Here is a 17,470-nt window from a genome sequence, read left to right on the forward strand (position 1 = left end):
TTCTTTCTTTCTTTCTTTCTTATATATAGCCATATATGTGTGGATTTAAATTCATATGATCACATACATTCTAAGAGGTTTGATTCTCCACTTCCACTAAAGGCTGCAAAATATGTTTTTTAATGATAATAAATTATGTGCTTAAAATCTTAGTTATACCATCAAACACTTGCAGGTAATACAGATCCACTCGGRTGTGAGGACATCGTGAATGTGCTTCACAAATTAAGACCTGACTCCTGCCCCTATTTAGGGTAGATGGCCACTAAATCCATGGAAGTTGATGTCATCTTAGGAACACAGCAATTTGGTGTATATTTTGGAGCTGTGGAGCTGTAAAATCCCCAGGCAATGCCAAAAATAATGATTTCGCTTCCAAGGCTGCCAGGAAGGAGGTTGTCTGGAAGAAGCAACAGCTTTCTAAAGTCTTTTTCAGGAAACTGTTTGTAGAAACAAATAAAATCTCATGCCAGCACCATGACTGAAGAGGCAAATAAATAAATAAATAAATAAATAAATAAATAAATAAATAAATAAATAAATAAATAAATAAATAAAGAAGGATGGGGGCAAAGGGTTTTTAAAATAATCGTTGGCTTTCTCCTTGTCCTTGTCTGTGAGGAGTCACCCTTTGGAGCAGCTTCTGGTTTTATCTTCCAGCATCACTCCAGGTGATCCACAGCAACTGCTCAACTCTGTTTAACTGCTTAAATCTCAATTTAAGCCTTTCAACGTAGTGCCCATGCGCTGGCACTTTTAAAGGGGTCTACGCGCTTCRATCTGGGAAGGCTCCTGCATCCCAGCTAAAATGCCACGAATTATAGGACTCTCTTTCCTCCATGATTTCGCCTTGGAGACATATTCAGTCAGACACACACGTGCAGAAGGTCTCTCTCAACCAGCCCATGCTTCCTGAAACACAACGGTGGTGGATTTGGGTGGGTAGAGTTGGGCAGCTCTGCTGCTACTTTGCCTATCAGTGGATTATGTCAACTTAGAAGCCAGTTTGGCCTCTCTCTTTCAACTGCCCATGTTCGGCTGCTAGAAACCCTATTATGTTGACTTGCCACTAGCCCGCGGTCCGATCTACTTTTGAAGTGATAATCCCAGGTGTGTTTGAGCCGGGGGAGGAAGGTTTCATTGCTCGGGTGAAGCTGCCGCTGCAGCCCTCTCGTGGTCAATGACATGACTGCACTTGAAGCGCGGCCAATTTTCCCTTTTCGAGTAGCAGGAGGTTATTTCACGTTGAAAACAAAGCACTAAAATGCAGTTTAGGTGAGCAGAGATGACTGCTTCCTGGCTGGAAATTTTCCCGTCACATTGCATCAAGGTTTATTAATTTCCCCTGTTCCTTCTTTGCCGCCCCAGACCTAGTTTGTTTTTAATATTAGCAATTAGATTTTTTWAAAAAGCCATTCTAATAAAAATTCAGCCAATGGCAAATGCCTCTTAAATGCCAAGACGATGATTTCTGTATTAAAAAAAAAATCTCATTTTCTTTATTTCTGTTGGAGATTACGATGGTATAAAATACATCTATTTTAGAAGTAAACATAGATGCTTACCTTCTTGCTGGCTACTATAGGAACATCTGCTCCTCTGCGTTCCTGTCCTGATCCAGGAGGTAGATGCGAGAGGATCCCCAAGGACTTCAAGCCATCTGTCCCGTTGCACAGGCAGACAGGCCCCGACCTCTGGGGCTGAAAGGGAGGAGCAGTTTTCTCAGTGCACAGGACGGCTACGCAACCCTTGGTGAGTGGGACACAGTCACCCATGGGGAAGTTTAGCCAAGCCTTTAGCCCATCTTTCAATCATATGATGGGTAATGATCTTGTAAAATCTGTCTTTTTCATTTTCTGGGGTGTCCATCCCTGGCTATTGAACAGCGCAGATTAATCTTAGACAAGGGACAAGTTCCTTCTTAGTTATATTAGGCCTCTTTTGCTTCTGTAAAAACCTTAAGGCAAATGTGCAAAGGGAAGGATGTGTTCTGGCACCTTTTTATTGCTAGAATTAGGAAATCAGGATCAGCTTTTCTAAAGGTACAGTAACATTTTCTGTTAACTTGTGTATTAACATTATTATACAACTTAATAGGAAAAGCTTGGAGAGGAATTTCTTTTTCTCCTCTGTTAATCTAGATCACAGGTTAGATCGAAATGGGATCCAAAGTATTTATGAGGGAGCTGACACACAAAACRGCATAGATCTCATTTCTGCCAAAAAATGGAGACTGAAACAATCTATTCTAGATGTTGTTGTTGATCTCCAGTCTCTAGAGGTTCCCTTTGATACGGCTCTCTCCTTTGAACAATAGTTCCTCTGCTGTGTGGAAACCACAAGGCYCTCACCTTTTTATTTTTTTACAATAAATTCTTAAAAATAAAACAGCTAGATACTTCTTTTTTTTTGAGAACGTATCCCTGTGTTTGAAGAGATAAAAGCCAAAACATCACTCTTACCTTTATACAAGCTACAAAGGAAGAACAAAGCTGGTTTTGAGTTGTGAGGGAATCTGAGTATGGATGAGTGTTGCTGGTGCTTTCCTAAGTCCTAAGGTGTTTCTCCTCCTCTGGAAGTGTTGGAACAGTGTGAAATTCAAGCTATCAGGAAAGCTTGTGCTTTATTTTAGGGCACTGCTAATGAAGGCAGCGGTGACTACGTTGTGCTCCATGGCAGGGGGAAGGACCACAGTTATCAGATAGGTCGAGGCCTAAGTCCTCTACCAAGCTCTTTTCCACTGCTGTCAAAATGGGCAAGATCTCTAAATGTTACTAAACTAAAACCATCAAATTCCTCCTGAATTCAGATCCTGTTTCTAAAGGTCATTCTTAGGCATCAGGCATATTTCATTTCATTATTTCGTGTCATTKCATTTTATTTTATCATCTGGCATTTTAGAGTATATACTTGATATATATGTACAATACGTATATATACACATTTTTTTCACTACTGTACGTTATAAGTAAATCACCATAGATCTAATGGATGCATTACTTGATTCCACCAGAGGAAGCCCTGGCTCCAGACACGCTGCATAGTGCCATGGAGCAGCAGTAGCTTTGATGGGGCTTTCTAATGCCACCACTCCGGCATACTGAGGCTCTGCAGACACATTCCCTGAAGCAGGTGATCTTAATAAGAGTAAGGATTTACCCAGCTGCACAATTAGGAACATGATTCCCATGCTCTTTGGAATCTGCCTCTTCCCTAGACCTCCTGGACGGAGTTGGCCGCAAGTTGAAGAGCTTCAAGGGACTCGTGTGGCCCCTGCGGTGCCGGCTGGTTGAGCTGAGCCCACTCATCCTCGCCTGACTCAGGCTCTGCGTGACTCCTCCTGATGTCATTTTTTTTGCCAGGGTTTCTCCTACAGGGGAGATGAACTGCATTTATCTCTCAGTCTGTCACCAGACTTGGCAATTCGAGTGAGTTCCAGGCTCAAGGTTTAGGAGGTCRCCTCTTAGGCTGGGTTTCTCCTCAACGTCAGGAGCTGCGTGCTACGGTGTAGGACCTATGAATCCTGCTGGGTTTGTCASAGGCAAATGTGGAAGGGTAGATTGGAAGTTTTTGTAAGGGAATAGTACTTCTCCATTTTGGTGCTATAGGAAGTTCTCGATTCATTAGAAAAAAAAGCAATGTGTAGGAGGAAAAAGGCAAACCTTGAAGTGTCTTGAGCTCAACAGGAGGCTTGTCCCTACAGAAACATGTCAAGAAAGGAAGGCAGGACTTGCCCTCTGTGCAGAACTAACCTTGATGAGCACGTTTCATCTTGACAAGGGTCTATCTTTAGCTAAGAACCCCTCCAAACTCAGTGTCACATCTTCTGCAGAGTGATGCCAATTCCTCCAAAACCACCTTACAGTTAGGTTATTTTAAGGCCCTGTTCAGGAATAGATGTTTCTTAGCTATTAGCCTGCGTTATACCTGAAAACGTGCATTATACCTGAAAATCACAGCCAGGCAAAGATGAAGAGTGAGCRTGTTGCAGTACGTTAGGAAAGGCAGGCGAGGAGAACGGTTCTGTTGCTGTTTGCCGGGTGTCCTAGGATTGCACCCTGGGGGCTGCAGCAGAGTAATTAATTTCTGCAGCACACACCTTGTTACAMGTAGCTGTTTGTGTCCTTGTTCTCTCTCACTTAATAATTTGACTCCGTGTCAAAACTGTGGATCGTACTTGGGGTGGAATTCCAATAAAATCACTGAGGCTGCTTCTAGAGCAAGGGATCTAAATCCTTTCTTGTGCCGTGGGTTGAATCTTGCCATATGTTTTCTGCACTGATTGGTGTTCTTTTCATTTGCCTTCGTCACGATAGCCTGACTTGCAGCTCACTTGTAGGGAAGGCACTAGCTGTACAGAACGGAGGGCTCTACCCCGTGTAGAGTCTGGGTGTGTGCAAGGACAGGGACAGCAGCTGAGCTACGTGCTCAGCCCTGCACTCCTCCTCTCCTCTCCTCTCCTCTCCTCTCCTCTCCTCTCCTCTCCTCTCCTCTCCTCTCCTCTCCTCCTTCCCTTCTTTTTCATCTTCCATCTGCAGAGGAAATGTCACCCAGGTTTTTGACTAGACTCTGTGCACTCTCAAACTTCACGTTGTCCCTTGCAGATTCAGACCCCAAACCGGACATTATTTGTAGCCGAGGATGTTGGTTTTTGGTGGAGTTTTTCTCTGGTACATAGGGCCCTTTTGTGCTTTTGCTGTGGGGAGCTGGGTGTTTGCAGTAAGGACTGGAGCGAGCAGCCAGTTCAGCCTCGTGTAACACACCATTTTCTCTTCCTTTCCTTCTGGATGTCTTCTGATTTGCAAAGGGCTAAAAACATTGGAATTATTACTAAAGCTTCTTGAAAAGTGGGATTCCTGGCTTTTTGACTTTCTATTAGGACTAATCATATAATAATCAAGGCTCCAAAATACCTGTGGATCCCCAAATGGAGTGGCTGGAGAGCAACTACTTCCTCAGCACCCATCTGTCAGCCACCTCTTTCTCACTTCCAGACCCTCGTCTTGGCTCCTGGAAACACCTTTCCCTGGTGGCAGCAGCTTATCTTTAATAAAAACCTCCACTGAATCCATGAGCTCAATCAGTCTCGTATTACTGAGTCACTCTGGGAGACTGCGTTGGTCTTCTGCTCTCACAGACACATTTTCAGGGCGGGCTGCCAATTTCCTACCATTTATGACAAGAATATTAATCACCCAGAGCAGTGCCTGCTTCACCATCAGTGCACGTCATAAATCACCGAGAGGGACTTCTACATCTGGTCAACATTATACCTAAAGGCTTCGTATAGCAGCTCCTTTCTAGTCTGCATGGGCATCTTTTCACTGCTCAAGATGTTTGACCTTGACCAATATTTTCCAAAAGACTTCATAAATTGATGGCTTCTCTTTAAAAACTGCCCTGTGCTCTCCAGCAGTCTTGATAGGTTTCAAAATGACTCTAATCCTTCTTCACTAAATGGATAGGTGGCCAATCATATATGGAAAAATGTGACGARGGGTGGGAAGAGAGAGCAGGCTGCTTGCTTATCTGGGCCACCAAGGTGGTCAGATAGTGCAAAAAGGTCCGTGATTCTCTGCTCAAACTCAYGCTCCAGGAATACGACCTTCAACAAAATGGGGCAGTCCCATGAGTTTCACAGATTCACAGAATATTTAAGGTTGGAAGGGACCTCTACAGATCATCTAGTCCAACCTTCCTGCTCAAGCAGGCACACCTACAGCATGTGGCACAGGGTGGCATCCAGGCGGGTTTGGAAGACCTCCAGAGTAGGAGACTCCACAACCTCCCTGGGCAGCCTGTTCCACTGCTCTGTCACCCTAACAGTAAAGAAGTTGCTCCTCACCTGGAGACAGAACTTCTTATGCTTCAGCTTGTGGCCATTACCCCTCGTCCTATCGCTGGCCACCAGTGAGAACAGCTTGTCCCCTTCCTCCCTGCATTCTCCCTTCCTGAACTTATACATATTAATCATATCCCCTCTGAGCCTTCTCTTCTCCAGAGAAAACAGGCCCAGCTCACTCAGCCTATCTTCATACGAGAGATGTTCCATTCCCTTAATCATCCTGGTTGCCCTTCTCTGGACCCTCTCGAGAAGCTCCACGTCCTTCCTATACTGGGGTGCCCAGAACTGAACACAGTACTCCAGGTGCGGCCTCACCAGAGCTGAGTAGAGAGGCAGAACCACCTCCCTTGACCTGCTGGCAACACTCCTCCTCATGCAGGCCAGGATCCCATTGGCCTTCTTGGCCACGAGGGCACACTGCTGACTCATGGTTAACTTAGTGTCAACCAGGACTCCCAGGTCCCTCTCCGCGGAGCTGCTTTCCAGCAGGTTGACCCCTCATCTGTCCTGGTGCCTGGGGTTATTCCTCCCCAGGTGCAGGACCCTGCACTTGTCCTTGTTGAACCTCATGAGGTTCCTCTCTGCCCAACTCWCCAGCCTGTCCAGGTCCCTCTGGATGGCAGCRCAGCCCTCCGGAGTGTCGRCCACTCCACCCAGCTTGGTGTCATCYGCAAACTTGCTCAGGGTGCACTCCGTGCCCTCGTCCAGGTCATTGATRAACAAGTTGAACAGCACCGGGSCCAGYACTGACCCCTGGGGGACACCACTGGCCACAGGCCTCCAACTGGACTCGGCCCCATTTATCAGCACCCTCTGAGCTCTGCCATCCAGCCAGCCCTCGATCCACCGCACCGTGCACTCGTCTAGCCCACTCTCCCGGAGCTTCCGTATGAGAGTTCAGCATTCCGTATGAGTTTCAGCATTTCTGCAGAAAAATCTCACCAAGATTCAAGGTCTGGTTTTGCTTCCAGTGGGTCCCGACGTGTGTATGGATGTTTCTGTCTGCAGAAGGGAAGGCCAACGTGCACGGTGGCTGCCTTCCCTCTCTTCTCCAAGCTTTTCCTTAGTTGAAACYTGGCTGTTTCGCAGCAAGAGCAGAGGAACGTAAACAGAAAAATCCCACCTCCAAATGGACAGGAATTGAGAGGCTGTTGATCATGTTGCTCAACACAGAGGCCAAATTCAGATTCCATTAGGAAATGCYTGACCCCAATGTGTCTTCATCAGTTTAGCTGCCCTTAGCTGCTGCAGGAGAAATCAGGTTCAGGAGATCTTTGTATTCTGTGCATCAGCACTGAGTAAACTGAGCTTGTGCAAGAGCTGTTTTCTTCTTGAGAACATTCAAACACCGGGAACTTCTCAGCATTTGTTATTTATTCTTTAGGAATGAATGGGCCTGAGGTTAGTTTTCCAGCTAAGAGGTCTGAGCTGCTGGTCACATAGAACTTGCTGCTGTTGTGGCCACTTGGCGACCCACAAATGCGAGTAGCCGAAATGCAGCTCGAGTGTGGAAATTGCTGGCTCAGGTTTGCAGAACGACACAGAAGATTGCAAGAAAACTTGCATTTGTCTTTGAAGAACAACCAAAAGGAATGCRAACTTGTGTTCTTAGTGTTTGAAAATGTTCCTCAAAGCGTACATGATCACCCATTTAGGGGATTTAATCTTGTACATTTAAAAACTTTTTGGGTTAAAGRACTATTCATACAGAAGTTTTATTTTTTGTGACAAAAAATATATTCAAAATAAGAGGTTAACAACCAGGAGAGCAAACTGAGGGAATCATTTCCCAAAATAGGGGTTCAAAATGTGCTGACTCATCTCACYAGTCTTTCTAATAGTGCATGTGATATATGAAAGGAATGAAGTGAATAAATATATTTTGGWTTTTTTTGCTTGTGAGTCTTCCAAAGAAAATCTCGGGAGCACGATTTTCCTCGGGGCTGTAGCTTTCCTGCCAGCTCTGCTCCTCGCCTACCGAACTTGCAACTCACACCGAATATTCAGGGGGGAAGATTGACGTTTTATTGCCCGTAGCCGTCTCRCATGACTCAAGGCTGCCCAAATTAGGAGCTTTTAGCAGATGACTTCCAGAGTTGGGATGTTGAGATGTGTCCCCAGCGCTTTCCTCTGTCCCTGTCCCCTCCTCCTGCAGGTGACCCTGCAGATTCAGCGTTTCAGCAGTGCCCCAGGGACTCCTTGGATGCGATAAAACTTTGGGATGTTGCTCCTTGGTGTACAGTGCCTTGGCACGTTGTGGCATCCTCTAACTGCAGCGTGACTCATCGGGACAGGCTCGTTGTAGCCCCAGAATCAGTTGCTATTTTCGCCTGAGCCTGCAGCAACAGAAGTGTGGGGAGCCAGCAGCGATCYGCTCACTGCTGTGCCCTAAACCGCCCAGGATCCGGCTGTTCCCTCAGGCAGAACACGAGACTTGTCGATTTAGAAAAAGCTGGTGACAGAACTCCCTTTATGGCGGAATATCACACTGTCTGATTTAGAAAAAAGAATAAAATAGACTGAATTGTTTCCCCAAGAATCCTTGCAGAAGATAACAGCAAAATCTCCAGCAGTGTAGACAGGAATCAGGATTTTATCCAAAGAATAACAGAGATGGCAGGACCAGAAGGGAGGCTTCATCGTAGCCTTAGTGTGTTTGCTGGCTCTCTGCTCCTGGGGCAACATCGACAGAAATGGTTATTCAAGGAAACCTCATGGCCAAGTCTTGTGGTTTGATGAGGYTGTAACCTGACAGAGACCCCAACCTTCCCACCAGCTTTCCCTAGTGATACATCTTCAGTAGAAATCCTCCAGAGAGAGGGTGTTAAAGGAGCCAGCCCAAGCTGGACCTGGAAGAAGATGGGTCATGGCTTTGGCCTTCCCCTTTGGGCAAATGGGACCACTCTCAGCGGCAGCACTTGTACCTGTTGATCCCCCCAGGGCTGCAGGAGCAACTTGTCTGACAGGAGGTTTGGAACGTGGTCAACAGACACATCAATGGGCATGTAGTTCAATACAGATGACTAAAMCCCCCCTCTCTATTACTGCAACTCTTCTAGACTTGATCTCTTTTCAGGGTAGTAGACATATAAATAGGATCAAGTCCTCTATATATTCTCCAGCCCGTTTATAGTCACTAGACTTGGAGATGCAATGAACAGGGCTTGGGCTATTTTCCTATTGCTGCCCAGCTGGGATGGGACTGTCCCAGCACTTCCTGCTTGGGTTTTAAGCAGAGCCTTTGGTGGCCAGATGACTAAAGGTGCCCTTCCCAGGAGCTTGCATTAAAAAGGATTCCAGGAGCTTGTACTGCAATTGCTCTGCCTTTGGGCTGTGCATGCCCACATTCAGGATGTGAGATCATGCTGAAAGGAGAKCTGTTGTGCGTATAAATGCCAACATTTTTTAAAACAGACCATTGGTACTGTTAGCTTAAGATCTTTATTGCTGCCTACGATATTAAAAAGTCACCTGCCTTTCAACATCCATCCTTATTTCTTCACGTGCCATCTGTGAGCACAGAGCAATTGAGATTTCTGTTTGTTTCTGGCAGGGACTGTTCAGCGAAGGCACCGTGGTTTCAAGCAGTCGCTGTGGAGCTCTAGAGCACCAAGGGAGGAAGCGAGGTCAGGTAAAAACATCATTTCTGATTAGCTATCAGCACTACTTTGTCCAAGAGTTAGGGAAAAAAAATACACTTTAAAAACRATCTAGATTCAGTCAGAAATGAGTCAGGCAGCAGCGTCACCGGCTGCTGCAGGGAAATGTGCACATGCCCCTTCCAAAAATTGATAGGGCTGCTGAATTTCACAGCCCACACAGCTCCCAGCAGACCTCCCAGTACACAAGCTTATGCACACACACACATTACATTTTATATACATAGATAAACACCTTCTTAAGCACATCTGTGTAATAAAAAGTGTTGGGTAAGGATGAGTGATTCTTTAAAACCAGGACAGAGTTTAATTTGGCAGTGGCTGTTCCAGGGTGCCAAGACTGTGCTGGGAAGCTGTTGTACCCCCCTGGCAGACAGACAAGCTGGGGCAGCTGCCCCTCGCTGAGGCTGCAAAATAAAACAAGGATTTTCTGGGAATTATTTTGTTAGCTTTCAGAGGGCAGTGAGCACCTGCTTGCTTTATGTCTTGCCAGCTGTTCAAAGGAGGGTTGTATTTATGCCAATTTAACAGCCTTTGCAAGGCTGTGTCTGTATCATCTCTTTGCCCTACCAGAAGCTCGCTGTCCAACCTCTTCCAGCAAGAAATGCTCCAAATTCTGTGCCCATTGCAGGGCGGGTGCTGAGAATGAACCAAGGCCAGGGCAGAGTGGCACTGACCTCAAACAGTGTCACCATCACCCTTAAGGTGTCATCTTCATGAACATTGGCCTTCCTCATGTTTGTTCTTCCTCTAGAAAGGAATTTACGCAAGTAGGACAGTCCCGTTTACGCAGTCTATCAGTGTAAATGAGATCTGTGTGTCCCAAACGTGATTTTAGTTCTATTTTGTTTTTATTTTATGACCCTAGGCAAGATGCACCCAGGTGGGGTGTTCATGCTTGTGCCATAACTAGAGAAAGATGAAAGCCYAGAGTCTTTCTCACTGCCCTGAGGGACACCTAACAGGATGTGCAAGACAGAGCACGTGGATGTGCTGCGTCCGAGGCATGTTGCTAACACCACGTGCAGAACTTGGCRCAGGTTTGCCTTGGTAACCCTTTTTGCTAAGAAAGGAGCATAAAAAGACAGAACAAACAGTTCCACCCTGTGGTTACTAGTCACGTGGAAGAGTGTAGCCCAATATTGACTCTTAAACAAGTTTTTTAAACAAGTTTTCTACTGTCATTATTGAGGTTACTGTTGAAGGAAGTTAGATCCAGGCCCCTAAGACCCTGCAGTGAGTTGGAGACACCCGAAGTGATGGGAACTCCCCAAAACAAGTGGACAGCACATTAAAAATAAACACTGCTTTATTTGCCAACAGATTTAATTCTTATTAAATGTACATAAGTTAGCCAAACGCAATGTTTACAAAATTTACCCCAACATTAGTGTATCACAGACATGAGCATCATACCTAGCRGACCAGAACGCTACTCCAATTACATGACAGTACATGTCAAAACAAGGAATACATAGGACAGTAAAAGAATACATCTACTTCCATGGCTTCCTTTGGCTGCAAACTGATGCTATTTTTCACCTTTTCTTAAAAAAAGTAAAAGCAGAGTAAGAAAAATCTAGAAAAAAAAACAGTATAGTGTTTTGTAGTTGCAGTTCCATTTTGCAGTCATTTGCTTCAATCACACCTTACGAAATCAGCCCTAGGTATAAATACTACATTTCAAACAAACAGAAATAAAAATCCCTGATCATCCTGCACTTTMAAAGGCCAATTTTGTTTTCTGTTTAACTCTAATGAGGCTACTGCTAAGTAACAGTAGTTGGAAAACAGGAGTGGCTTCACTTTGGTTAAAGGACACTTCTAGATATGTATTCAACCATCAAAAACATATATTCCAGCAGGAAAGATAAGCACATCCCCAAACTGGCTAGATTTCTTTTTATTTTTACCATTTTTCAAAAACACTTGAGTAAATATATATATGTATATAGACTACTATAATCCTCATCATGCTAATAATCCTTTCCTTGTGAAAATACTGCTTAATAACTCGTAAAGGCAAAATATTATGGCAAGAGGTGTGTTAGRCTGTGGTCATAGAAGACCTTATTAATATGGCAATACTCTTCAACACCTTCTACATACCACAAAGTAATGCTTTGAAGTGTAACGATATATTTATATACATTTTTAATTAAGTCAATGCCACAGGTTCCTTTTTTTATTCTAGGATTCAGTATGTGCAGAATCTCCTTAGCATGAAATAGGAAAAGAGTTTAAGGAAGCAAGAAGTGGTGCCAAATATCCAATCCAAATGTGGAGGCAGGGCTCCTGGACACGAACATCACCTCCAAATCTTTGGTTTCTTCCTTGTTTCCTTTCATCTTGCTTTCAAATAGCAAGTTTCACTCCAAATAGCCAATTTGGCTGATCTATTTTCAAGTGCCGTATATTAGGGTACTTACAAGACAGGAGTATTCACGTTTTGTCCTCCAAACCCATCTACTGCTGAATTTTCAAACCCGTTTTTAGCTTCAGACCTGTGCATTTTGCATAGAAATACCCCTATGGTTCTGCATCTCACCACCTCATTACTTGAGGTGACACTTTTGTTGCTGTTAGCAATGGCTAACCATGGGATCTAAATTAAGCAGCTTAGTATATRTATATTTAAGAAGCAAAAAAGTGCTTTCATTTTTCTGATTCTGGTGTTGCATACGTAATTGCCATGACCAAGACTCCTCTTTGGCTTCTGCACCAAGCAGCAGAGCYACCTCCTTTACTGCCCTCCTGCAGCAAACACTCTTTGCTTCCAACATATGTAARTATTCAAGAACATGGTCAGTTCCTCAGGAATCACTAGGATGCAGGATTTTTCCAAGCCAACTTGCACAGCGAGAGCCAAGACCTTACAGTAAGGACAAGTGCAGAGCTGCTCCAGCTCCCCAGCCAGAGCCCAGCCGTGCGGGGCTTGCGAGGTAGGCACTTCAACGTCAGAACTTCTGCTCATCGCAGCACTTCCACCCAGACGGGGGGTTCCTACACCCTCGTGGGGCTAAGGTTGCTCACCAAGTGTCCCAAGACACAGGCTGCTCATGCACCGTTTGGAGACTCCCTTGTGGAGCTAGTAAACAGTACGTTATTTGGCTGATACCCCAGTCTGATTTGCTTTTGGTATACTTGCAAGGAAGTATAACTATCAAAGTGCAAATATCTTCAAACTTGGGCTCTCAAGCCAGGGTACCTCAGCATGAGAGACCTCTACCGTCYGCCACTGCTTCGTATCCATGCGGCTGGGTTGGGAATTGCTCCCAAACAGCTTGGGAAGGTGTGGGGCAGGCAGCGTTTGGCCATCACCGTGCGGGTTCAGCGTCGCGCCGCCTGCCAGGGCGCTTCCAAAACACCCATTTCCACCCAGCAGTGGCCTTCACATCTTCTGTCAGACACAAGTGAACAAGGCACTAAGCAGCAGAGCGTTGATATGTTTCCAATATCCAGCCAAATCATAAAAAAAGGGCATAACCGCTTCAAAWCACAAAACAAGGGCACATTCATTAACTGGTAGCTATTTTGTACAAGTAGATATTATAATATACACACATACAATAACCTTAAAAAAAGCCCCAGGAGAAAGCAAAAAAAAAAATCCTTCTTGAAAATTAAAAGGCTCCTATAAGGACAGTGGCAACAAGCACATTGCTTGACATTCTTAACATGTTTTGAATCACAGYCCTCATCTCTGTGCAGGTCTATGGCAGTTCGGCTCAAGTCCCTGGACCCTGTTCAGAATCACAGCACAGAGACCCCTTTAGCCCTGTTTTGGCCTTCAGAAACTGCAAGAAACCAAACTAAGTTTGGGCCAAAGTGGGTCCTTATGTCGAGCACTTTTTCCCTAGCAGTAGCTTTTGAGGTTGTGGAAAAAAATCCAAAGATGTTGATCACATCTTTTCGAAAACACCAATTAGACAATTCTACAGCATTTGCATTTGAAGAACTCTTTGGCAGGTACCTTTACTGAAAAAAACTTCTAGTTTCCCTCATTTACTGAATTACATGCCTTAAAATAATTCCTAGTGGAATTAGACCAATATAGATTTAAAAATTCATCCCATCTAAAAACACATACAAACTCCAAGCTGTGAATATGTTATGCAAGATATGTATGTTGATTCAAAAAACATAATCCAATCTCTGCATCAGAAATATTATCTGATTTAAATGATCATGCTATGAAAATATTTCAGCATTTTTCCATAGCAGAAGTCATTCATAACATCCTTTCCATTCAACTAGGGCACAGCCAGAACTGTGCCCTTTGGAACAGGGAGCGGGGCTTGGTGACAGCCACCACACCATAACCTGTGATCCCTTTCAGGGCCACAGCCTCTAATMTTGGGAATCCAAATTCAGGAATTAGACAATTCCAAGTTTTTTTTTTCCAAGTAATGGACAAATAGGTAACAGTGCTAAAGCCATAGGAGTTAATGAATTTACTCAACCTAGGACTCTCACTAAGACCCTGTAGAAAAGAAGTCCCAAATCTAGGGGCTGAAAGCCAAGGGTTCAGAGGGTCCCGCTGCTTGAGCTGACTCATCCTGGGCAAACCCCAGACCCGAGGCCCACAGATCCACGGGCTGAATCCCATACAGCAGTTTCTTCCATGCTACATTGCTCTGGATAATTCCACCTTCCCTTCWGTGGCAATGAACTCCTTTTCAGTGGCCTGCGTGTCACCTCGACACAGCTTCTCCTTCAGCTTTTCAAGTTCGTACTCATGTAGGATTTTCTGTGTCAGGTACTTTTCCCGTTTTATTTTGGCTTTCACGTCTGCAGGGACGTCAGGAATCATCCATGCTACAAAGAATTTCACAATGAAGACAACATGCTGCAAGAAAGAAAAAGGCAGGGGAAGTGAAAAACCTCATTGCTACATCAAAGAATAATCAATTAATACCAATGATCACTTCTCTCCATAGATTATTTATCAATCAGCTGAACAATACATCAAACTCATGTTTTTATCTTGGTGCACATCTCAGCTACACTTTTTTTTTTTTTATGAAAAACTTGAATTCCAAGCTATTTTTGTAATTAGCAAATCCAAGAAGGTGTCAGGTTTTGAACCCCCCGGCATTGCTCTCTAATCYCTGTGTGTTTTCTTAGAGAATTCCCATGCTGATGACGCACCGCTTTTGAGAACTGATAAAATAGAGAGGTGCTCATCACCTGTCCTACTGTAACAGTCTCATTTGCACTTTACAATTTGTGAAACACTGCCTTAATACTCAAGTGTCAGTCACCCAAATTGTTGATTTAGCTTTAATATATATTTGTATATCTGTGTGTGTATATCTCTCACACACACACACACAAATAATCCAATATAGATGACCACAAAAATGCCTTTTTTTTTTTTTTTTATTCTAGTGGCTGTCTCGAGGAAGCACTAAGGAAGCCAGGAGGAAGTCAAGTGCTAATCCTCACAGCCTATGGCTCTTGCCGTCTACAAGGTATTTATTCTACTGTTTCCTTTGGGTCAAATCTAGACGTCTCAAACTTCTTCCTCTTCTTTTACTTTGAGAACAACTTCCTGAAGCTAAAGACCCAAGTCATAATATCTGTTTTGGATCTGGAATACTTGATATTACTTAGAGAAGAAGCTACTTATACTCTCAGCAGTTCTAGGTCCCAAAATATTAGGAACTACCTACAGAATCTGTAATATTAATTTCATAAGAAAATTGTGGGGAACTTACCTCCATAATAATTATAAAGGCCATTTTTGCAGCAAGGATGTGCCAGAACTGCATAGTGTGTAAATATCTCCTCTCGTGATCCGGAGGGTATCGATAGTCTCTGTACCTGTTMGGCAGAAAGACATGGAAAGGTGAAATGTCATATCCAGTCTGAGACAGACTACAAGCTCTGTGACACTTGCATGCAAATACAGCTGTCATTTAAGGAACCTTTTCATCTTGTTTTAAATGGTCTGCTTCCTTCTGCAGCAAAAGGTTGGCTCTCGTCATTTGTTTTCATCTCGTTTGCTTCAACACCCTCATTCACAGCACCGGAGTAAGGATGAGGATGGGCAAGAAGTGCAGTTTTGTACATAGGTTGTCTTTGTTTTTAGGCCATGATCAAGTCAAGCAGGACAGGGTGATGCCATGCAGCACACAGTAAGGGACAAGTGTTGAATAAATGCAACAGGAGTTGATAGATTATGGATGGGACAGGCACTGGGTTTAATCAGAGTACAGGCTTGAGTATGTGTTCAGCATTGACTCTGTATGYAGCCCTCAAGCTTTAGAGCTCAAAAACCCTGAATTGGAGCTGCTTAAGGGAATCTGACACCATATAAAAAAATTCCCTTGATCATGGATTTCTCTAACCCTGTCTCAATTCTCCTAGAAACAACCTTTTTTTTTATCGTTAAGAAGGACTTTTGTTCCACAGAAGGGAACAATCCAGATTTGCAGTTACGTTCACCACACTGACATGCGACTTGAAAGACCATAGCTCATTTCCAGTAACTGCACAACTAAATATAGGCTATGATATAGGCTTAGGGGCAACCTTAGGGACATCAGGCTCCTCCATTACTCAGAAATCAACGGGATAATGAAGGAAAAAAATACATATTATCAAATATGACAGTTTTTGACAGTAAAAAGGCAACTTGTCCTTATTTCCTTGTCCTATTTCTTACAGTCTCAAACACYGTCTTGTTAATAGCTTAAACACTAGTTTTAATGCTTGTGAATTGTTATTTATTTTCTAGTGGACTACTTAATAGAGCCTCATTGGCTTTTTATGGCATATTCTAAACAGAGGGTGACAAAACACTTATTATCCCAACACAAACCTGCATATGACAAAGTTATCTGGATTCATTTTCGGCTTGTTTCTGGTAGGAAAATCTGCAATTTGAAACACTGACAAACTATTGTTTATGTATCCAGACATGGGCGAGGCGTCGTTTGTCGAATAGGCATAGTAGTAAACTAAACGAGGAATCATATCTGATGTGAAGGCCACAATAAAAGCCTGAAAAGAAATAGGAAAAAAAAAAAGAAATTGAGGATGTGCCACACAGTTTGTGAGCAGATTAATAAAAGGCATAACCCTGGTTCTATGGCATAACTCAGGTGGGTGAAATTCAGACAGTTACCTTGGAACCGACTCCAGCATTTACTGCAAGCACTAGCTGAATTTAAACACTTCATGAGAAAAAAAATAGGTTAGCAAAGACACTAAACTCCCAAGTCTTCTTCACTAGATGAGTGTTTTGACTTATAAACCATTTCTCCCTTTTCCTTCTCACTTACCTGTGAGTTACTTGATGCAGTACCAAACCAATTGCTCGTTCTTTCCCAAGCTCAGACCAAACCATCTTGWAACAGTGATTATAGCCCAGCTGAGAGGGAGATGGGGGTTAGAATTTTTGTGGGGGCACAAACTTGAGTCTGGTGCGCGATTGCCAAGGTACTGGAAAGAACAGGAGCCAGTCGCTCCAGCTGCATTTCAAAAGCAAGCAACAACGAMCAGCATATGCCATCTAAAACCCTAAAATGCTCAGAGTGTCCAGGTACCTTGCTAGTTACTCACGTGTTTTTAGCACCTGGAACACCTAYGATCTGACATGGTTTAATAGGTAACCAAAGTACCTATTTCACCCAGCACATTTTTACGTTACACTAAAGAGAGAATGCCAACTGAGGCATTTTTAGAAGTATTTTAGACCATTGTTCCCATAGGAGAACCCTGAAGCAGCTGAACTAGAGTAATTCCCACAAAACTGATCCTATAATACCAAGACAAACATCACCCAACYAATGGGATTAATACACTTCTACCGCACATGGCTCTCTGCAAGACTTGGGTTCTTCCAGCTAATCTTCAGGCTAACTCATGCCATTCCAAAATACTGGATAAAGAAACTGAATGAAAAATTACAGTCCAACAAACTATGGACTGCGATGCACATCACGCCGCCAAGCCCAAA

At 43.8% G+C, this 17,470-nt stretch overlaps 1 protein-coding gene across 3 annotated transcripts in view; it reads right to left on the reverse strand.

Moving 5' to 3' along the window:
* Positions 1–13,699: 13,699 nt before the first annotated feature.
* Positions 13,700–17,470, reverse strand: part of ANO5 (anoctamin 5) — a 42,849-nt gene continuing 39,078 nt past the window's right edge. For all 3 annotated transcript variants that reach the window (XM_026041135.1, XM_026041134.1, XM_026041136.1), the window contains 3 exons: positions 16,331–16,512; positions 15,225–15,330; positions 13,700–14,353 (listed from right to left, as the gene is read on the reverse strand). In XM_026041135.1, coding sequence (XP_025896920.1) covers positions 14,132–14,353; positions 15,225–15,330; positions 16,331–16,512 — 510 coding nt within the window. In that variant the 3' untranslated portion in view covers positions 13,700–14,131. The remainder of the gene's footprint in view (positions 14,354–15,224; positions 15,331–16,330; positions 16,513–17,470) is intronic.

This window comes from Nothoprocta perdicaria, unplaced genomic scaffold (assembly GCF_003342845.1).
Source record: "Nothoprocta perdicaria isolate Ctin4 unplaced genomic scaffold, notPer1 scaffold_28, whole genome shotgun sequence".
In the NCBI taxonomy this organism is placed as follows: Eukaryota; Metazoa; Chordata; class Aves; order Tinamiformes; family Tinamidae; genus Nothoprocta; species Nothoprocta perdicaria.